Below are 23,596 nucleotides of genomic sequence, written 5' to 3'. Positions count from 1 at the left end.
ATCACATCTACTTGATAGGCACTGCCCAGCACTGTTGCCAGTTCACTGGAGAATAGCATGTATTTTCATGATATATGTTGTTTCATTCACTTACACACACACACACACACACACACACATACACACATACACACACACACACACACACAAAGGGCGAAACTGCCCTTCTTGAATGTCTTCACTGTTATTTTACTCTAAATTTGTATATTGTTGCCTTATTCTGGTTCTTAAGTTGATAACCTGCTGCTTCACTAACACTGAAAATATTGTTTATATAAAAATACTTTGTATAGAACAAGGAAATTTTTATTCTGCATCAGAAACAAGTAGCAACAGACAATAAGTACTCAGTTAGCTTAACATGATTCTTATTTAAGAGAGTGCAAGACATCAATTACCTCAAACATGTTGGGTTCGTACTCTGAGCAACAGAGGACTTAAACGCTCAGGGATATGTAGCTACAAATACAAATGAGCTCTAGTAGTTAGAAATAAATCAATCAGCAGCATTATTGCTAGGTTGTCAAATAATCCATCCCAAAACTTGTTCCCAATGGTAGTCAACTATAATTTACAGCCCAACATCTAACACAAAGAAGTTAAATTTAAAGTTCTAGATCACCACGGAGAAAGTAAATTTGTCTCATCCATGCTTTAGATGTATTGTAAGTCCAAAAAATAGTGAGTGCCCATATCCCAATAGATACAGGCCCCTAGTATGCTGGTAAATCCAATGGTTAGTTTTAAGAAGGTCTAATGAATCAATTAAGTGATAATCAAACAGGTCTTATTCATCTAATGGATTTCTTCTAGTTCAGTGGTTCTCAACCTGAGGTCCCCCAGATGTTTTTGGCTTTCAACTCCCAGAAATCCTAACAGCTGGTAAACTGGCTCGGATTTCTGGAAGTTGTAGGCCAAAAACATCTGGGGACCCCAGGTTGAGAACCACTGCTCTAGTTGAAACCAAAAATTCAGTTTAGCTCATAATAGTGAGTAATATCATGGATGCCTTATGATGTCACATATGATAAAATTCACCAATGCAGAGGTAAGAGGTATATAAATAAAATCAAAACTTGTCCAACTTGAAATCATTGTAAAACTGCTTTTAAAGGGGGAATATTACAATCTACTCTCTCAAGAAAACTAGTTGAAATCACCACTTATAGGAGATTTCCCATTAAAAACCAAATAGTAATTTGACCTATGTCTTCAAACAGTAGTAATACATATAGTGCCAGAATTACAGTTGTATGTATTTGGGGCTGAAGGGACAAGGTCAGAGAAAAAAATGAAAGCATTCTTGACAAGAATGTTGCCCCTATGAAAGAGGTACTTAAATTGATCTGGATTTGCCATAAACAAAAAGCATGTTATTCTTAAGTCCTCAACTTCCAATTACAACATTTATAGGTTTGTTATTCCTTGAACATTATCTAGCTATGCTTCTATGCAGTACACATTTCACTAATTATTCTACTATTACATTAGTAACAAATTATTGTGGCAACCTACATATCACTGACTTTGTCCCAGATACACCTGTATTTTTCAAGTGAAAGAATATATGCCTTATTTCACTATATACATAGCCATACCTTCTTCAGAAACTCCCAGTAACAGTATCATTGTGCCACATTTTTTTTAATTTACACCATAATTTGCATTGTAATTTTTACCAGAAAATGATGTACTCTTCTTCATAGCATGAAAGAAGAATGACCACAATTTTGTGTCAGGAACAACTTGAGAAACTGCACGTCACTTCTGATGTGGCTTTCTGCAAGGACTTTGCCCAGGGGGTGCCCAGATGTTTTACCATCCTGTGGGAGGCTTCTCTCATGTCTCTGCATGGGAAGCTGGAGCTGGCAGACAGGAGCTCACTCCGCTCCCCAGATTCGAGACATCAACCTTTCTGTCAGAATTCTGCTAGCACAAGGATTTAGTCGATTGCATCACCAGGGGCTCATGACCACATGAGCAAAGCAGACACAGCAGGTCACTGCAGGAAGCCAAAGCAGAGCTACTAGAAGAATGCTATCTGTCCAGAGAGGGCAGAGATGCTAGCACTAGAGTTGACCTAGAAAACCTTTAAATTGAGAAGGGCTTACAGAGGCACACTGGATGCTGCCTTATACTGAGACAGACTTTTGTTCCATCCAGCTCAATACTGTTGGCGCTGACTGACTGGTAGTGACTCCCTGGAGTTCCTGCCTCTCTGGCATTCCTTTCCAGACAGGAATCTTTCTCAGCCGTCTCTGGAGATGCCAGGGTTGAACCTTTTGCATACAAAGCAGATGCTCTATGGCTGAGTTTAAATAATCACTTGGGACTGCTGGAAAACACATGCTCTGTGTGAAACAGTTCCCAAACAAAATCTCTCCACCCTCTGGCAGGCCTCAGACTGAAAAACAGCATTCACTTATAGAAGGCACACAACCATGTCCTTGCTAGGAGGAGGGCGAGAGTTTAAGTTTCACCACAAGCTGAAAGCAACCCCCCCCCCCAAACAAAATCCACCTATAAAAATGTTCCTCCCCCTTCTTTTGAATCCAAAAAATCTACAATTAATTATTCAAAAAAGCCAAACTGTTGCTGGAATGGGTGCAAAGAAAGAATTGCCAGAGGTCATGCATTATCAGTAAAATTCTAACTACACAAAAAAAAGTAGGTAAGTATGTTGCCAAGTACTTCCCTACATGGTATAGCTCAAGATAAACCTAATGAGTCTACTACTCCTCTCTCAGAACTCAGGTATTTTATTTTCCATCTATCACCAAATGTAACATATTACAATTTTGCCAAACCTATAAACAGAGGTCAAATGACTTAGTACCTTATTGAAAATATATTGTCTGAGAAATAATTATGAAAGACTAATAGATGAAAGTATTGTACTGTATGCAACAAACACTTGCAATGTATGTATATTTGAATGAATGAGAATAAATAAACATTATATATATAAAATGACTTAGTACCTAGGCTGAATCTAACTGCCTGCATTGGTACACAGTTAGGATGTTGCATTATGCTTAGTGCAAAAAACTACTTTCAGCGTAACTCATATCCTTTCAATGTAACTCATATCCTTTTTAAAAAAACAAACCTGATTTCTTGCCAACTTTACGTAGATCTTATTTTAGTGAGGCTGAATAGGTAGATCTGGGAACAGAAGATCTCATTAACATGAATGCAGCATTAGAAAAACTCTAATTAAACCTGTTGTAGGAGGTGTGCAGTATTCTAGCCAGCAACTGCCGGCATTACATTTTCTGCTGAATTAACAAATGGTTGCTCTCCACCCACTTCTTTCAGCTGTCTGCAGCACATCCCTTCCCTTTCCTGTTGCATCAGGAAACTGCAAATTGAGAGCTTTCTGCAGGGTGCAGCTAAATTTACCACAATACAATGCAATCGTCAGATGTAACCTTCCTCTATAGCAAGCACAGTATTTCCATTCAGTGAAGCACAAACCCTCAGACATCTTCAATAAGAGGAAAAAGAATATTATTTTGGAAACTATTTTTTATGAAAATATGCTTCTAGTTTGAGATTCTCTCCTTGGGAGTATTTTTCCCTTGTAAAGTGGAAACAGCTGCTTGAGACAGAAAGGCAGAAGTCTCCTATGGATGAATGCTTTCCTGATGGTTGTGGTGCTTGCTTCCGCCTGATGTGCTCAAAGTGATCCATGACCCAGAAAAGGTTAAGAACCATTGCTCCAGATCCACCCAGAGCTTGACTCAAAAGATCAGGGACACAACTACACAAATTAGACCCAGAATTTGTTCTGAATACCAAACCTGAATTGGGGTCACAGCCCTTCTAAACACAAACCCACTCCTCTTTCTCCAGCTTTCCTTCATAGTAGTAATACAATTTGGTTAGAAATCAGAAATTCTGGCTAACGTACAGCAGAACATTACAATCTGCCAGCAATGCTTCCTCTATCTTTTTTCCTCCATTTGTTTGACTGACAGTAGCTTTCCATGGTTTTAGGTGGTGATCTTTCCTCTTTCTGAAGTCTTGATCTTTTTAACTGATTATGCAAGAATTGAATTCAGAAGGTTTCACTTTGAAAGCCTTGTACTCAAACACAGAGGTATGGCCATTCCCCCAAATGGAGGAATTATTTAAAATGCACTGGTACTTAGCACCACAGTTCCGTACATTCAATATAATATCTCTCTCCTTCAGTTCTGTTTCCAGAGTCTCTAATTATAATTGGTAATAAATCAACAGTGTTTACCTAATGTACAGAGGAGACAGTTTACTGTGGACTTACCCCTCTAGAAATGCACATAGAACATATTTTACCTGCCCTGATGTTATTGAGTCATGTATAATCTCTTAAAAATGAATGAGTATATGTAGGAAGAAGAAAGGAGAGCGCACAAGTTTTATGTTTCTAGACATCCTTAGGAGTTTAGATGTATAATGTTTTGAAATCCTGACTAGCAAAACGAGACACATTCTCTGTGATTCAAATGTAGCTATAACAATAGTTATGCCAGCCCACTTTTTACACAATTTTTATTTCATCTAAACACAAAGAGCTTTGAATTCCATAGAATCAATATGAAGGACCAACCAATGTCTAGAGAAGTGTCCTTCCTAGGCCTCCAATGTTGTTCTATAGTCAATTCCCACCTGAAAATTTGCTGGAAGTCGACCACAGAATTGTACAGAGAATATTCCTCAATTCCTAGCTCCAGAACAATGCTATGGTGTGCTTTAATGGTAGCTATAATGAAGTACTAGAATTACAACTTAGGGCCCCCTTCCACAATGCCCTTTATTCCAGGATCTGATCCCAGATTATCTGCTTTAAACTGGGATATATGAGTCCCCATGCCAGATAACCTGGGATAAACATATAACCTGGGATCAGATCCTGGGATAAAGGGGCAGTGTGGAAAGGTCCTTAGTGGGACTTAATTTTGGTCTGTGGCTGGTATTACTAGCAAAAGACATGGGAGGTGATTTCTGTCTTCAGATCTACTCTAGTAGAACCAATGGGAAACTCTAAGACTGGAGTAGGGCACTGCAGATAGGAAAGAAGCTAAAACTTGTTTCCTTTACTGTTTGCTAAAAAAAGGGTCAATGGGGTCAAAGAGTTTACTGCCACAAGGTGACATCACCTGGTAAGATAACGCTAAAGGTTTCCCCTGATATTAAGTCTAGTCGTGTCCAACTCTGGAGGTTGGTGTTCATCTCCATTTCTAAGCTGAAGAGCTGGCATTGTCCGTAGACACCTCCTAGGTCATGTGGCCAGCATGACTGCATGGAGTGCCGTTACCTTCCTGCAGAAGTGGTACCTATTGATCTACTCACATTTACATGTTTTTGGACTGCTAGGCTGACTGAAGCTGGGGCTAATAGTGGGAGCTCACTCTGCTCCCCAGATTCAAACTGCCAACCTTTTCAGCAACTTTTCACCAATCAGCAGCCAACCTTTTCACCAAGTTTAATCCACTGTGCCACTGAGGGCTCTGACATCACCTGGATGTACCCTTAATAAAAACATATTTATAAAAAACCTGAAAATGTATTGTGCAATTTTCATTCTGTCTTTTCCTTCCTGATGTCTCCTCAAATGTATTAAGACAGCACTTATATGACATATGGATTTCACTGCTATCTCTGGCAAAACTGTGGAATCTAGTCAACCAAATTTGGTCAACTTGTCAGTAAAATAATCTTTCTAGAATGTTATATGTGCCTTATAAAGCATGAATAAAGCAGTATCAAAATTATTCCATGTTAAACGTATGTTTCTGGTAGAGTCCGATAGCAGAAAACAGCTATGAGATTCTGTTGAGCAGAATGACAAATAAGAATCTACCTGAAACACTGAGAATTTCAAAGAAAGGAGGCAGTAGTTTAGGTTTGTTTTAATAAAGAAAGCACAGGTATAAGGGCAACTAGGAGACAAAATTAGTAATGCTACTTATACAGGCAAAGCACCTTCTTGCGTATTTTTATCTAAGAAAACTCATGACATTCATGGGGTTGCCGTAAGTTGACAGGTGGCTTAAAAGTGCCCTCATACACACACACACACACACACACACACACACACAAAGCCCAAACATCCTGCCAATAACTTAGATTTATCTGTTCCAGCTGTAATACTGTTGCAAGATGTTATTTTAGTATTGGTAAACACACTTATGTCCTCAACCAATTTTGCCCGTAATTCTGTCTTTTCATAACTACAGAGTTCTTAGACTATTTTCCTTCAACCTATTGGGAGTCTGTGAATAAGAGACTTCCAAGATATCTTGTTTTTTAATTGCCCAGTTCAGATCTTGCAAAATCAGGATTTTGGCTTCCTTGATTGAGCCTGTTTCCCTGAAGCATAATGTTCCTTTTTTTCCCATTGCATTCCAGCTCTACTAAGCATTATCTTATTTTCTAAAGAGGCATGTCAATCCAGGTGTCCAAAATACAACAGCATCAGTTTAAATATGTTGGTTGCTAGTAAGAAGAGTACAGGCTTGATTTGTTCTCAGATACATTTCTTTGTCTTTCTGGCAATCCATAGTATCTGTAGTTCTTTCTTCCAGCATATTATTTCAGATGAGTTAATACTTTTCCTGAAAGCTTTCTTCATTGTCCTGCTTTCACAACCATACATAGAAACTAGGAATAGTACACTGTGGCCAAAAAATACATGAGATGTTTTGAAATTGCTCGAGCAAACATCAGACTTTGGTGCAATCATATTAGAGATATGATGTGTTGGTTAAGACCAAGTGAAATATAAGACAAAACAGTTCATGGCAGAAATAAAAAAGAGCAATAGCTCAGTGGAACAGAAATAATTATTCAGTTTGCAGTTTAAAGAACTTCTGCTTTAACATACAGGAAAGGATTCAGCATGAAATCTCATTCCCTTCCCAATTTAAGAATCAAAAGCAAACCCCACAATGAAGTATCAACGAAAAAGAGATTCTGATTTACAAGTATAACATGCCTGATAGGTACAGTTCAAAACTATAGTCAAAAATTCTAATTTACAAAAATAAAGTGCCTGGTTGACACATCTCAAAACAATTATTAATCTATCTATCTATATAAAAATGTTATGTTCGTTTGTAGGACCGAGTAAACAACAAAATCACTGGGCCAAATGACACCAAATTTGGCCACAAAACGCCTACCAACCCAATGAGTGACCACCATGGACAAAAAAACATAAACATACAGTGACAAAGACTTAAAGACCCCCAAAAAAGAAAGAAGATATTTTAGTTCGGTCAGATGCTTTTCTGTCGAAGTGTGCCCCCTCCCCAGCACACACCTCTTTTAGAGCTCTTCTGTCCTCCCTCCCTCTCTCTAGCTGAAGTTATGAAAAATGGCAAGAGCTGGCAGGTGAGCGGACTGAGGGAAGACAGAAGAGCAGAGAAAGAACAACAAGTGGCAGCTTTCCTTGAATTTCACCTCAGTTGCTTGCCAGGCATGCTCTGACGGGCAGCGCCTCAGACCCACTCCTCCTGTCAGCTAGGGGCCTTTCCGTCAAGAGAAGGCTGTGGCACTTGGCAGTGGCACTGCTGCTTCCCAATGGGGAGCATGGGCAGAGGGCTCCTCACCCAGCAGCGCTTTCAACATAATTTTTTTTTCGTGTCAGGAGCAACTTGAGTCGCGTCTAGAGTGAGAGAATTGGCCATCTGCAAGGACGTTGCCCTGGGGACGCCCAGATGTTTTGATGTTTTTACCATCCTTGTGGGAGGCTTCTCTCATGTCCCCACATGGAGCTGGAGCTGATATAGGGAGCTCATCCACACTCTCCCCGGCTGGGATTCGAACCTGGCAGCTTTCAGGTCAGCAACCCAACCTTCAAGTCACGAGGTTTTAGTCCACTACACCAGCGGGGGCTCCTTCAACATAATATAAATTATAAATATAATATATAATAATGACTGTGGTATAATAATAAAGGGCAATATAATCTCTAAAATCAGGACAGTAAATAAAGAGCAGCACTCTGAAAACAGGGAATCTCTAGAAAGGAAACAATCAGGGCCAGCTAACACCTCCCAACAAAGGATTCCCCCAGGCAGGCAGGCAGGCAGGTTTTCAAGCTACATGGCCATTACATGCCAATCAAGGTGACCCATTGCAACATTCATTCTTGCCTACAACAGACAAGAGTTCTTTCTCCCACACTGGACATTATTCCACAAGCATATAAACCACACTTGCCTGTCTGGTTCTTACCTAGGGAAATCCATTGAAAATCAACAAACCTTGGCTCCCACCATTAAACAACTCTAAAACCAGGACAGTAAATAAAGAAGAACACTCTGAAAACAGGGGAATTCCAGACAGGAAACAATTAGGCCCAGCTAACACCTCCCAACAAATGATTCCCCGAGGCAGGAATAAGCCAGCCTTTCAGGCTACAAGGCCATTAAATGCCAATAAAGGTGGCCAATTGACTTTGCCACAGCAACGTGTGGCCGGGCACAGCTAGTACTTCTATATGAATATTGTCTTTGATATTGTTCCTGGAAATCACAAAAACTTTGTTGGTAGGTGCCAACAGAACTTGCACAGCACCAAGGAGCCTGACTCAGCTTAAAACATTTTCATCTGTCCAGCTCCTATAGGCTTGCAATAATGCATTTACATACATTCCTCAAAAGGTAAAATCTAAACTGAAGGCATGAGCGACATGCCTCGTAAGATCCAGCTTGCTGACACATATGCAAAAAAAGAGCATGAGATCAACATGTAGACACCACACATATATTTTACTCCATACCCACAAGGAAACTGGCAATTGTCCATAATTTCAGTATATACACACATGCAACGACAGAAATGGTTTTACAATCACTACATTGATGTTGTTTGTCTTCAGGTCATTTACTACTTATGATCCTTAGGTGAACCTATCATGGGGTATTCTGTGTTTGTATGATTTGCCCAAGGTCACCCAGTGGGTTTTCATGGCCAATTAGGGAATCGAACCTTACTCTCCGAAATCCAATGCTCAAACTTCCAGACCACTCTAGCTCATACAATTACCACATACTGTGCCCAAAATCTCCTATCTGGATCTATTTTCTATGCAAGAAATTTACTCCTTACCCAACTGCAATCCCATTTTTAATAGGATTATTCCTGAGTAAATGAGTTGTGGACTGGTGCCTAAAATGCTAATCCAGAAGACAACTGTGTACACATGATTTTACAAGTTCCAGTGTGACTATGAATAACAAAACTTTTCATATTCAAAGCAGGTATGTGGGGTGCTTTACAATTTCACACTGTGCATGTTACAAAATATTTTCTTGTAACTTTTGGATAACAAAGCCAGTCTTGGAATTTAGCAGAACCCAGAATGTATGACACAGCCCTGCTAGGAACAAACCTGCACAGAAAGATTTATCAACAGCTTTGCATGTCAGCCTCTAAACAAGGCCGAGCACTAAATCAGTGTTAAATTCCTCACATGCAGCTACACCCAGTTAATCTGCTTGAAAGCAACAAACTATGTAAATCTACTTATGCTGGTAAGATAAATCTTACACTCATCAAAATGTAACAACATGTAGCAGAGAAATACAGTTACTTAGCAAAGGTGAGATCAGGGGGAGAAAAAAAAAACCTCACAAAAAGGGTTGTAATACAAGCAACTCAAGTCAAGCCATATTCTACAGAGTTTTTTAAAAAATCTACTTTTGTCCCATCTACATGTTGTCATCAGGCTTTTATTTAAAGAAATCTGAGATGAGTGAAATCTCAGTTTTTACAAATGACTTAAAATCCCAAATCACATTTCTCCATCAGGTCTAGAGATGCCAAATGTGCAGAATATACACAAAGCTGTGTTTTCACAAGTAAAGCTTAGATCTGTTTATTGTAATTCAAATTCAAATTACATTTGTGAAACTGCTGTGTGTCTCACACCAATATTCATGAGAGACAAAACTCCACACTAAAAACATTGCTTTCATCAACTGTGAAAACACCTTTAGTCTCTATTCATACCTACCAGGAGTCTCAAAGAAACAGTTCCAATTTACACAAAGCAAGCCGGCAAGTCAGAAGATGCAGAGATTTCCAAAAATAACCTCTATCTTTGGAAAAGAGCTGAAATCAGACAGTATTTCTATGTAACTTTTTGTTGGTAAAATGCCATCTTAAATTTAAATATTAGCTACTGGAAAGCATGGATTGCTTGAAGAGCTACTACTTAAAGCATAAAGAAATAACCAGAAGCAGGAAAATTGGCATGCATTCAATTCATTTCTACTACCCAGTAATCTAGTGTTGGTTTCAACAGCTCTTAAGTAATTCTAACCTGAGTTCAAGGGAAGTACTATAGCATACTCAATTCCATCCATGATGCAGGGAAATCCTGCTTAAGAAATGATTTCAGGGCGCAGTATTCACTGCTCATCCTAACATTCCAGGCAAGTGGTTCTTAACCTTCGCTTTAACAGGGACCCCTTTAAATATCTTTTCCTGCTACAGATCACAAGTTCTAATATTCAAGATTGAAAACGTTAAAATGGATCACATACTTAGTTTTTTTATTGTTTCAAGTTGCTCATCGAGGGTTTTCAAAATTGGAAAGAAGTCACAAACAAGCAAATGAATACACTCCTATTGTACTATTTTTATTGGAATGATGCCATACTATATCATGACCATCCCACCAACCCATGACATAATATTGTTTATTAATTTTATTTAATCAACGAGAAGGCTGTGCTATATTTACTTACAAGCCTTATGACATCATGTCTAATACTTGAGACCTGTAATCTACATTCTGACTACATTTATCAAATGATTTCTCTTCTTATTTGTAAGATAAACAAAAGCAGATGTTTTTTCACAAAAGTATGTTGCTATGAAGGTTGTAAGTACTTTTTTAGGCCTCTTCAATAGTTTCAGGAAATCTGTCTTGCTACAAAGGCAAGATGACTTGTGATTCTTCCAAAATTCAAATGAAAATTGGCAGTGGCATGAGATGCATGGCCTCCCCTTCCACCCCAACCCTTTCTAGAAAGTCCTTTGTTTATCAGCATTGCCTGTGGTAGCCTCAGGCATTTAATGCCATTTCCCCATAACTTTTGGACAACAAAGCCGGTTAGGATTTCCGCAGAACACAGAATGTATGACACAGCCCTGAGCCCAATCATGTCCTGGCCTAATGCCTGAAGTGGTAAGACAAGATTTGTTGCTCTGTTATAGTTAGCCACTTTCTCCCTTCTTCCTCTTTAGAATTCTGACCCTTTTGTTTTCTCTCCTTTTTCCCACCTGAGATTCCTAACTTCCTTTATGAGGAGGATGTTGAAGTTGGTTCTCACTCCTGCACTCTCCATGTTCCCTAGAACTGAAGACAACAGTGAAGTGGTAGGGGGGAGGGAAGAAGTCTAAGGCCCCTTCTACACTGTCCTTTATATCCCAGGATCTGATCTCAGGTTATCTGCTTTGAACTGGATTATATGAGTCTCCACTGTCATGTAATCTGAGATAAGAAGATAATCTGAGGGCCCTTACACACAGCCTTATATCCCAGAATGTCAAGGCAGAAAATCCCACAATATCTGCTTTGAACTGGGTTATCTGAGTCCACACTCAGATAATGTGGGGTTTTCTGCCTTGATATTCTCAGATATAGGACTGTGTGGAAGGACCCTGGGATCACATCCTGGGATATAAGGCCTAAGGCCCCTTCTATACTGCCATATAAAATCCAAATTATCTGAAATATAGACTCATATAATTCAGGTCAAATCATATAATCTGGTTTATATGGCAGTGTAGAAGGGGCCTAAATGCAGCATACCTTTATCCTTGAGAGAGAAAACATGCCTCACCAGAGGACTGTTGCCAAGAGGGGGTACAATGTCATGGAAAGCTGAGGCACAGATGCCGTCGTCTCCTTTCCCCACCCCTGACTGAATGCTATCCTACAAACTTGGGGGGGGGGGGGAGGGACCAGCATAGGAGTAAGGACGTTACTAGGGCTCTTGGCATTTTTGTCAATTAGCTTGTTTCTCACCAGCTGAGGAAGGGAGAGGGGACCACGGAGGTCAGATAGCAGAGTCATGAGTATGTTGTTCAATATACAGTTTCCTAGACTCTTACCTTCTTTCCTTTGTGGCCGTCTTGTAAGGATATCATAGCCCTCTACCCAAGGCACTGTGAGCTACAGGTTGAGAAACATCATTCTAGAGTACAGTAATAGTCTAGGCACTCCCTATTCCTTTCCTTTCTAACTGGGAAGGGAGGGTAGAAAAAGAATGGATACTGACTGACTTCAATGAGTAACACATCAGATATATAGGAAAGTTGCATAGCAGGTCTTTGTTCAATTGCACTCTTCTTTGAAACACAAACAGGTTATTTCAATGACTATACTTTCAGGCACCATTCTGCAGTTTCTTTTTACTATTAAGTGATAGAATGTGAATTTTCTTTGGCTTGTACATTGCTACATGCTGTCAATCTCTACAACACAGGACAGCTCATAAAGCATCTCCATATACAGACAGGGCTTTAACCATATGTCCACTTATTCCTCCTCCTCCTTCCTCCTTTCTTCTTGTTACAGTTTGTGCTTTCAAATGGACCTCAGTTTATGGCAACATCATGGAAGCAGTTTCTTGGAAAGGTTTATTCGTACATTATTGTAATTCTCATTCTCTTAGCATGATTTGACTGAAGTCATCCAAGGGCTTCATAGTGGACCCTGGCCTTACAAGAATCCTAGACCAACACTGAAATCACTGCACCATGCTGGCTCCTCATTTCACTTGGCAGTAAGCCCACTGAACTCAAGTGGACTTATTTCTAACTCAACACGGATAGGATGGTACTAGTGAAAACTGCCTAAAAGAAAGTTTCATACACTTTCATAGAGAGGGACTCTTCTCTGTAGTTCAGAGACATAATATTATAAGAACATACATGCTTTGCTCATGTTGATTTGGCTCCCTTGTAATTATAAAGTATTTCAAAAGTTTCATAGAGGAACAACTCACAAATTCTATTATTACATACCACTGAAGATATTTGTTCTTTCTTTTAAAATGTGGGCACACTAGAGACAGATACCAAAGCCAAAAATTAAAATACAGGTCTTCCCAATTGTTGAGAAGGACCACAAGTTGAGCATCCCTTATCCAGAATTCCAAAATGATCCAAGATGTGGGTGAAACGTCAGGAGAGAATGCTTCTGGAACGTGGCCATACAGCTCAGAAAACACACAACAACGCTGTGATCCAAAATGACTGAAATAGTATCACCTTTGCTTTCTGAAGGTTCAGTGCACACAAATGTTGTTTAATGCAAAGAATTATAACAAATATTGTTAGAAGTTACTTTCTGCCTATGTGTATGTGAAACACAAACGATTTTTGTGTTTAGATTTGGGCCCCACCTCCAAGAACTCTCACTGGTTGTGTGCAATACAAGTATTCCAAAATCCAAAAAATATGTACCTGAAATTCAAAATGCCTCTGGGAGCCCTTCCACACAGCCCTATATCCCAGAATATCAAGGCAGAAAAGCCCACAGTATCTGCTTTGAACTGGGTTATCTGAGTCCACACTCAGATAACGTAGGGTCTTCTTCCTTGATATTCTGGGATATAGGGCTGTGTGGAAGGGCCCTGGGATCACATCCTGGGATATAAGGCCTAAGGCCCCTTCTATACTGTCATATAAAATCCGGATTATCTGCAACCATTAAGGGATACTCGACCAATGTACAATTAGCATTATTTACAAGCAAATACTAGATTTCAGCGTTCATTTTTGACTATCAGTACAGTCAAATTAACTGCACTCAACTTTTATCTCATGAATAAATAAAGCCTTCAGCAAAAACTGAGCTCATAAAGCACACTCTGAGTGGCCAGTTTGCCCCAATTAAAATCAACAGGAGCTTATCCAGGCTAGAATGCAGGCACGCTCAGCCCTCCTCCAGCCCCCTGTGTGGGAAGTGTTTCACCAAAGAATGGCGTGACGCCAATAAAAGGAACCTTTGGTACCGGGGTCTTGGGACCACATAATGGCCTGGCATTCATTTTTCCCTTCTCCCCATTGAAAGAGAAGTCTGTTTGTTTTTCTGATTCAGTCAGGCCTTTTAGCTCTTTGAATTCAAGGAGCGCACTGTGAAAAGAAGAGCATCTTATCGGTGTGTTCCAGACCAGCAGGCCGACTCACATCCGCATGCAAAACATACAGCCCTTCCAGTAAAAGGCTCACCCTCGGTGCCTCCACCCCCAGCCCCCTTTTCATCACCAACACCCCACGGTGCCACTGACAAATCAATGAACACACAAGACTCTTAAGAAGTGCCCGGCTTAATTAACTAGCTTTTCAGACTTCCAACACTCCCAAGCATTTGTTTGCATACTATTTGCAGGAATGGAGCCTTACTGTATCATCCACACAGCATTAATGCCTTCTGAGAGTGAGAGGAGCTTCTCCTGCTGACTAAAACTAACAAACCAATCGGTTTGAAGACTAAACTATTGATTCAATACTTGGCAAAATAGTAGTTAGACCAAAATAAGTCAGGACTGCTACCATTTGAAATGCCTGAGACAATTTCCTACTATTAGCAACACCACCAAAAAAAGGGGATGGAGATTTAAAATTAAATCAAAATCTTCTTTGGAATTTTTTTAAAAAGAAAACTAGATTGTGTATTAACTATTTACTGCCATCTTGGAGAAAAATAAGTTTACTGTGTATTTATTTTATATATTAAATAGTATTTTAATTTTTCACATCACACGTAAAATACAAGGAGTCCTATATATGTAAAGTTACTGGAATAGTTTACATTAACAACTTACATTAGAATAATCTTACTAAAACCTTTCACAATAACTAATTTGCCATTTTCAGTGACAAGCAAAAGCTTCAACACATCTGTGAAAAACTAATGCCCATCCCTCCATATAACAAAATTTCTTGCAGGTCATCACTGAGAAGGTTTGAGACTTTTGTATACAGATAGATAGATATGCACACACAAACTATTGTTCAAAGAAGTCAAGTCAGCACCAAAAAGAAGGGCCCTCTACACAGCCATATAATCCAGAATATCATCTTTGAACTGGGTTTTCTGAGTCCACACTGCCATATATTCCAGTTCAAAGCAGATAATGTGGGATTTTATTCAGCTGTGTGGAGGGGGGCAGAAGTGAACTGCTTCAGAATGAATAAGTAAGGCTGTATTCTGAAACTAGCTAGATATCTCATCAACTCCTTTTTTGTTTTTGAACAGGATACTGGCACAAGTACTGAGGCCTGGAGTTAGGATCTTGGCCTAGTAGGAGCAGAATTAAATCAATATGTCAGACGGAGACAACAGAGTCATCAGGATTATTGGTGCCCAGTTTTCCTATGATCTGGGATGGAGTGGGAAAGGGCCGGGAATGGGTGGGGACCACACAGGAACCATTTCATGGAAATCCACTTCACTCCTGCCTTTGATTAAAATCCCACATTATCTGCTTTGAACTGGGATAGATGGCAGTGTGGACTCAGATAACCAAGTTCAAAGCAGATATTGTGGGATTTTCTGCCTTGATATTCTGGGTTATATGGCTGTGTGGAAGAGCCCAAAGTTATGGTTCCCCAGTAATGGAAAAGGGAATCATGAGATATCAAGCCATGTAAGTCTTTAAAGCAGACCAACATAATATGCTTATATTGCTTATAGCTCAAAGGAGTCTAAGGCCCCTTCCACACAGCTGAATAAAATCCCACATTGTCTGCTTTGAACTGGGATATATAGCAGTGCGGACTCAGATGTTCCAGTTCAAAGTAGATATTATGGATTATTCTGCCATGATATTCTGGGTTATATGGCTGTGTGGAAGAGCCCTTTGTCATGACTCATGTTAAAATGCACGATAGGCTCAATTTTGCCAGGGAACTGCCCGTGGAGGTTTCCCAAATAAGTTTCTACTTTGGATTTGCCCTTCGCCAAGTATGGGGCGAGGACATTCTGTGAGCCTTTGGAGTGTGTGTGAATTCCTTCTTTGTGTACATACTGTATATAAAAAGCTGATCACTTGGTTCTGTTTTAGGGGAGTTCCCCGTTTCCTTTTTCGGTAGAAAAAGGCAACTAATGGTGAAAACTCCCAAGTTTCGTTAGGGATCCACATCACCTTAAAAAAAATGGCATTAAAAAAAACTAAAGTAACTTGTTGCTGCGAGTTGGGGTGGCTGGAGGCGTCCTTCCAAAAGCTGCATTGAACAGAGACCCAGAACTGTAGCGGGGGGAGGGGGGGTTAGGGGTTCAACCCCCCCCCCCCCCCGAAATTTTTCAGGCTTTTTAAAAAAATAAAAACTGGTTTACTTATGAATTTTAACTGGTTAACCAAATCCCTATGAGTGTCCATTGAAGTTTATCCATCTTGAATATCCACTGAAGTTTATCAATGGAGCCTGATTTTTAAATTATTTTGAATTATGGAACTACAGTAGAGTCTCACTCATCCAAGCTTCACTTATCCAATGTTCTGTATTATCCAAGGCAGTCTGCCTTTTAGTAGTCAAAGTTTTTGTAGTAAATGTTGCAATGTTTTGGTGCTAAATTCGTAAATACAGTAATTACTACATAACATTACTGTGTATTGAACTGCTTTTTCTGTCAATTTGTTGTAAAACGTGATGTTTTTGTGCTTAATTTGTAAAATCATAACCTAATTTGATGTTGAATAGGCTTTTTTCTTAAGCCCTCCTTATTTATCCAACATTTTCGCTTATCCAACATTCTGCTGGATAAGTGAGACTCTACTGTACTCTTCATGATTCGCTAAAAAAAGTTTCAACCCCCTCTCCTGAATTTATTTTCTAACTATGGCCCTGCAGAGACCCCCCTGTATTGATTTATTTATTTACTGTACTTATACCCCGCCCTTCTCACTCAGGGTGGCTTACAAACTATGGCAATAATTCAATGCCAGATTCAGACAATAATATCATTAAAACACAATATTATAAAACTGTAAAAAAACACAACCATATACAGTAGAGTCTCACTTATCCAAGCCCCGCTTATCCAAGTTTCTGGATTATCCAAGCCATTTTCGTAGTCGATGTTTTCAATAAATCGTGATATTTTGGTGCTAAATTTGCACAGTCTACCGTTTTCTTTTCTCTAGTCTATTAACATTGTGTTTTCCTAAGATTTAAGGCCTGGCTTACAAGAATCATTGAAATACAGTAGAGTCTTGCTTATCCAACATTCTGTATTATCCAACGCAGCTTGCCTTTTAGTAGTAAATGTTTTTGCAGTCAATTTTTCAATACATTGTGAAGTTTTGGTGCTAAATTCGTAAATACAGTCATTACTATATAGCATTATTTCATATTGAACTACTTTTTCTGTCAAATTTGTTGTAAAACATGATGTTTTGGTGCTTAATTTGTAAAATCATAACCTAATTTGATGTTTAATAGGTTTTTCCTTAATCCCTCCTTATTATCCAAGATATTCGCTTATCCAAGCTTCTGCCGGCCTGTTTATGTTGGATAAGTGAGACTCTACTGTACTCTTCATGATTTGCTAAAAAAAAGTTTCAACCCCCTCCCTGAATTTTTGTTCTGGCTATGGCCCTGCAGAGACCCCCTTTATTGATTTATTTATTTACTGTACTTATACCCCACCCTTCTCACTCAGGGTGGCTTACAAACGATGGCAATAAGTCAATGCCAGATTCAGACAATAATATAGTTAAAACAAAATATTATAAAACTGTAAAAAAAACCCATATACTGTACATATTAATTAGCATAGTCTTTCAAGGATTAAACCGTATTAAAAGTCTAGCACCAACTGAGCTTTGTAAACATTGAACTAATGGCTTGATCCAAGGAAAGTTGTCTCTTTCCTTTTCGGTGGGCTAGAAAAGGGCGTCACAGAAAGGGAGAGAGAAGAGAGGAAGGGGAGGAGAAGGAGAAAGGGACTGGAAGAGAGTGGACGAAACTAGGCGACCCCTCCCTTTGCAAGGCAGGGAAAGGGGGCGCCCAGAAACCCCCCTCCCTCTTCCCTCCCTCCTTCTCTCCCTGGCGCGCTTTTACCTGCTTCCTATACGGCGCCCTCCCGCCGCCCGCAGAGTTGGCGCTGCCTCCTCCTCCTCCACCTCCACCGCTGTTGGGGAAAATCATGGCCCAGCCGAAGCCCGAGCTCCCCCTGCTCCGGACGGGAAACAACTTTGGCGGCAACTTGGCCGGCGCAAAGCTCCAGTGGGCGACCAAGGCCCTCTCCTCCTCCTCAGTCCTCCTCCTCCTCTGCTCTTGGTGCTGCCGCCTTGGGTCGTCTCTGCTGCTGCCTGGCTGGGTGCCCTCCTCAGGCTCCTCTCCCTCTCCTCCGTCGTCTCTCATGCAAGGCGCCTCCAGCCCCGCTCTTCTTCCTCCTTTTTCTCCCCCTCCTTGGGAGCCCCAACCGAGGCAGCCCGGCAGCCCAGCCGCTCGCCTGCCATAAAAGTCACTTCATGGACTGACTGACTGAGGGGCCACGGCTTCGCGCAGCACTCAACCACCGCCCAGCGAGACAGCCACACAGACGGGAGCGAGGGCGCGCAACGGAGGGGAGAGGGGAGCGGGGGAAAGGGACCAGAGCCGCCCCACGCCCGCGACGGCTCTTCCGCGCCTCCGAGGCAAAGACGCTTCGCAGGCTCCGTCTGGGAAAGTCGGGGCGGCGCAGGGTGGGGCTCTTTCCTCCCTTTCGGGGCCCGCACCAGTTGCAGCCCGAGCCCGGCCTCCCCTCCCCGCCTCGCGCAGAATGGTTGCTCCTGCTCTCCTCCCGCGTGCCGCGCATTCCTCGGGGCAGCCACCAGTCTGCCTGTGCGCGCTCCCGAGGGGGCGGGGACGCGCGTCCTCGAAGGCGAAAGAGAGAGAGAGAGAGAAAGCGCGCCTCCGCCACTGCGCTGGGCTAAGAGTGAGTGAGTGAGTGAGTTCCCCGGGAAAGAGAGAGAGAGAGAAAGAAAGAAAGAAGGATACGGCGCCTTGTTTCTGAAACAAAGGAAAAGGGCGGCTGCTCTAAGCAGAGACAACAGGGAAAGTCTTCCCACAAGGATGGTAAAACATCCGGGCGTCCCCTGGGCAACGTCCTTGCAGACGGCCAATTCTCTCACTCCAAAAGCAACTCCGGTTGCTCCTGACACGAAAAATAAAAATAATAAAATAAAATCAACTACAGTAGAGTCTCGCTTATCCAACGTAAACGGGCCGGCAGAACGTTGGATAAGCGAATATGTTGGATAATAAGGAGAGATTAAGGAAAAGCCTATTAAACATCAAATTAGGTTATGATTTTACAAATTAAGCACCAAAACATCATGTTGTACAACAAATTTGACAGAAAAAGTAGTTCAATACACAGTAATGCTATGTAGTAATTGCTGTATTTACGAATTTAGCACAAAAATATCACCATGTATTGAAAACATTGACTACAAAAATGTGTTGGATAATCCAGAACGTTGGATAAGCGAGTGTTGGATAAGTGAGACTCTACTGTATCTCACAACCTCTGAGGATGCTTGCCATAGATGTGGGCGAAACGTCAGGAGAGAATGCTACTGGAACATGGCCATACAGCCCGGAAAATGCACAACAACCCAATCAATTCCTGGGTTGCTGTGAGTTTTCCGGCCTGTGTGTCCATCTTCCAAAAGCATTCTTTCCTGACGTTTTGCCCACATCCATGGCAGGCATCCTCAGAGGTTGTGAGGTCTGTTGGAAACTAGGCAAGTGGGGTTTATATACCCTGTTTCCCCTAAAATAAGACATCCCCAGAAAATAAGACCTAGTAGAGGTTTTGCTGAATTGCTAAATATAAGGCCTCCCCCGAAAGTAAGACCTAGCAAAGTTTTTGTTTGGAAGCATGCCCGGCGCCCACCAAACAAAACACCATAGCATGCAGGATTGGTAAATGTACATACCAGTTGTATATGGAAATAATGGTAGTAACAATAAATTCTTGACAGAAGTCACAGTTTGTCTGGTTTGGTTATGTTGGTTTGTGATGACAACTACTGTACAGTATAGAATAAATGTTCATTTTTTTTGTTCAACAATAAATGTGAATTCTTCTTCATGGAAAAATAAGACATCCCCTGAAAATAAGACCTAGCGCATCTTTGGGAGTAAAAAATAATATAAGACAATGTCTTATTTTCGGGAAAACACGGTATCTGTGGAAGATCCAGGGATGGGAGGAAGAACTCTTGCCTGCCTGAGGCAATTGGCCACCTTGATTAGCATTGAATAGCCTTACAGCTTCAAAGCCTGGCTGCTTCCTGCCTGGGGGAAAATGCAGCATCATCCAAACAGGAATCAAGGAACATGAAAGGCTAATCCTGCCAGAGAAGTCAGTCATACGTTATGTTATTGTTTATGCACTTTTATGTACCATGTGTATACTTAGTATGTTCATATTTTTATATTTTAACTCTGTTGATTGGGCTCGTCCCCATGTAAGCTGCCCTGAGTCCTTCGGGGAGATGGAGGCAGGGTACAAAAATCAAATTATTATTATAGCAAAGCCATTGATGAACCAACCTGGACACAGAATATAATTTGAGAACACAGAAATGCTGGACCAGTCTCACAACCATCTTGTCGAACTACACAGAGAAGCCACTGAAATCCACAAGCATGTGGACAATTTCAACAGGAAGGAGGAAACCATGAAAATGAACAAAATCTGGCTACCAGTATTTTAAAAATCCTTCTAAAATCAGGACAGTAGATAAAGAACAACATTCTGAAAACAGGGAAATTCCAGACTTTGAATAATCAGGGGCAGCTAGCGTCTTCCAACAAAGAATTCCCCCAGGCAGGAATCTGCCAGGCTTTGAAGCTGCAAGGCTTTTCAATGCTAATCTAAGTGATTAATTGCAGCATTCACGCTTCCAACAGACAAGAGTTCTTTCTCCCAACCTGGACCTTCCACAGATAATTAAATCTTCCGTGTCTCCAGCAAACCTCACAACCTCTAAGGATGCCTGCCATAGATGTGGATGGAACATCAGGAGAGAATGCTTCTGGAACATGGCCATACAGCCAGTTAAACTCACAACAACCGTGTGAATCCGGCCATGAAAGCCTTCCACAATGCATAATTCCCTTTAAACTTCCATTCTATTGTGTGGGGAGTGGCCAGGTGGTCTCCCCGCCCCGCCCCCCCCCCCCCACGCAAGGGCAAAAGGGGATGCATCTACTACACTGTAGGATGAATGCAGTTTCTTTCCCACTTGAGTACTATGGAGTCCTGGGAGTTGTACTTTGGTAGAGAATCATAGAATAGAGTTGGGAGAGACTGCATGGGCCATCCAGTCCAACCCATCTACCATGCAGGAAAAGCACAAAGTAACCTTGACATGACGTATAGCCTCTGTTTAAGGCTCTCCTGGTCCCATAGCACTAAGCCAGGGCAGTTAAAGTGGTAGCAAACTGCATCGTTTCTACAAGTGTTGATGCATCTCTTGCACCCTTGCGCAGGAGCTATAGTTTTACAAGTTCTGTAACCTTCTCTGCCCAAGAGTGGTGCTGCCTCGCCGAACTACAACTCCCAGGACTCCACAGCACTGAGCCAGGGCTTTAAAAAGTGGTGCCAAACTGCATTCATTCAACAGGATGCTCAGGACACACCAAGGCGGCTCTCTTTCTTCCTGCAAGCCATCCTAGCGGCAGGAGAACGAATGTGCGCGCCTTTAAAAAAGGGAGCGGGGGAGGGGGAAGAGAGGAAAGAAAAACACTCCTCTACAGAACTCCAGACCTTGTGCCAAAGCCTTGTGATCTCCGGTAATATGATCCCCACACAGGCGGCGCAGGCGGTGGTTGCGAAATTTGCAACGAAAGAGCCAGCGAGCAGAGAGCTCACTACTACCAGACCAAGACATTTCAATGACCTCATTTATACCTAAAGGCACCAGATCCTGTTTGATCTTGGAAGCTACTTGGGTGGAAGTCTGTCTGCCAATGAAGACAGGGTGCTGTGGCTGGAAAGGAAGAAACCAGGGAAAAACCCACGCACTCTGGGGACACCTTGCCCAAGAAAACCCTATGAAATGAGTGGGGTCGCCTTGCAGTTTCTCAAGTCGCTCCTGACAAGAAAAAAAAGTGAGGTCGCCATAGGCTCACTGAAGACTTGGAAGGTTCATCAACACACATAGAACTGTATCTTCTGTACACTGCAGCTAATTGTCCACCCAGTAAAGCAAGATGTACAGGCAGTCCCTAAGCTATGAACAAGAAGTTATGAGATTTCTGGGTTGTATGGCTCTGTTCCAGAAGCATTCTCTTCTGACGTTTCGCAGGCATCCTCAGAGGTTGTGAGGTCTGTTCAAAACTAGGCAATTGGGATCTATATAGCATATCTATGGCAGGCATCCTCTGATGTTGTGAGGTATATTGGAAAAACTAAGCAAGGAAGGTTTATATATCTGTGGAAAGTCCAGGATGGGAGAAGGAACTCTTTTCTGTTGGAGGCCAGTGTGAATATTTTAATTAATCACCTTGATTAGCATTAATGGCCTTGCCAGATTCGTGTCGTGGTTTCTTCCTGCCTGGGGGAATCCTTTGTTCGGAGGCGTCAGCTGCCCCTGACTGATTCATGTCTGGAATTCCTCTGTTTTCAGAGTGTTGTTCCTTATTTACTGTTCTGATTTTGGAGTTTTTTTAATATTGGTAGCCAGATTGTGTTAATTTTCTTGGTTTCCTCCTTTCTGTTGAAATTGTCCGCATGCTTGTGGATTTCAATGGTTTCTCTGTGTAGTCTGACATGGTGGTTGTTAGAGTGGTCCAGTATTTCTGTGTTCTCAAATCATATGCTGTGTCCAGGTTCGTTCATCAAGTGCTCTGCTATGGCTGACTTCTCTAGTTGAGTTGGTTTGTAGTGCTTTTCGTGTTCCTTGATTCGTGTTTGGGCATTACTGTGTTTGGTGGTCCCGATGTACACTTGTCCACAGCTGCATGGTATACGGTAGATTCCTGCAGAGGTGAGAGGATCCCTCTTGTCCTTTGCTGAACGTAGCATTTGTTGAATTTTCTTGGTGGGTCTGTAGATAGTTTGTAGGTTGTGTTTCTTCATCAGTTTGCCTATGCAGTCAGTGGTTCCCTTGATGTATGGTAAAAACACCTTTCCTCTGGGTGGATCTTTGTCTTTACTCTCCTGGCTTGCTCTTGGCCTTACAGCTCTTCTGATGTCTGTGGTGGAGTATCCATTGGCCTGTAGAGCCCAGTTTAGGTGGTTCCGTTCATCTTGGAGGAGAGATGAGTTTGCAGATTCTTTTTGCACGGTCTGCCAGGGCTTTGTGCTTCTTTTTTTTTGATCTGGGTGATGGTTAGAACTTTTATGTAGATATCTATCTGTGTGTAGGTTTTCTGTAAATGGTGTGGTCCAATTGTTGATTTGGTTTAAAGATTCAAACTGGCAGGAAGCAGTCAGGCTTTGAAGCTACCAGGCTATTCAATGCTAATCATGGTGGCCAATTACAACATTCACACTTGCTTCAAACAGACAAGAGTTCTTTCTCCTAACCTGAATATTCCATAGATATATAAACCCCACTTGGCTAGTTTCCAACAAACCTCA

At 41.4% G+C, this 23,596-nt stretch overlaps 1 protein-coding gene across 4 annotated transcripts in view; it reads right to left on the bottom strand.

Annotated features, from left to right (window-relative positions):
• The window catches only part of rbms1 (RNA binding motif single stranded interacting protein 1), a 175,124-nt gene that overhangs the window by 86,227 nt on the left and 65,301 nt on the right, over positions 1–23,596 (bottom strand). The window contains exon 1 of one of the 4 annotated variants that reach the window (XM_008119146.3): positions 18,076–18,871. The exons of 2 other annotated variants lie outside the window; for them this stretch is intronic. In XM_008119146.3, the coding sequence (XP_008117353.1) occupies positions 18,076–18,378 (303 nt within the window). In that variant the 5' untranslated portion in view covers positions 18,379–18,871. Of the gene's footprint in view, positions 1–18,075; positions 18,872–23,596 lie in introns of those variants that run through there. One more of the 4 variants, XM_008119144.3, reaches the window with a different exon arrangement.

Source organism: Anolis carolinensis, chromosome 1 (genome assembly GCF_035594765.1).
Source record: "Anolis carolinensis isolate JA03-04 chromosome 1, rAnoCar3.1.pri, whole genome shotgun sequence".
Taxonomy (NCBI): Eukaryota; Metazoa; Chordata; class Lepidosauria; order Squamata; family Dactyloidae; genus Anolis; species Anolis carolinensis.
Note: the sequence above shows the minus strand (reverse complement) of the source record. Positions and strands in the feature narration are given on the sequence as shown.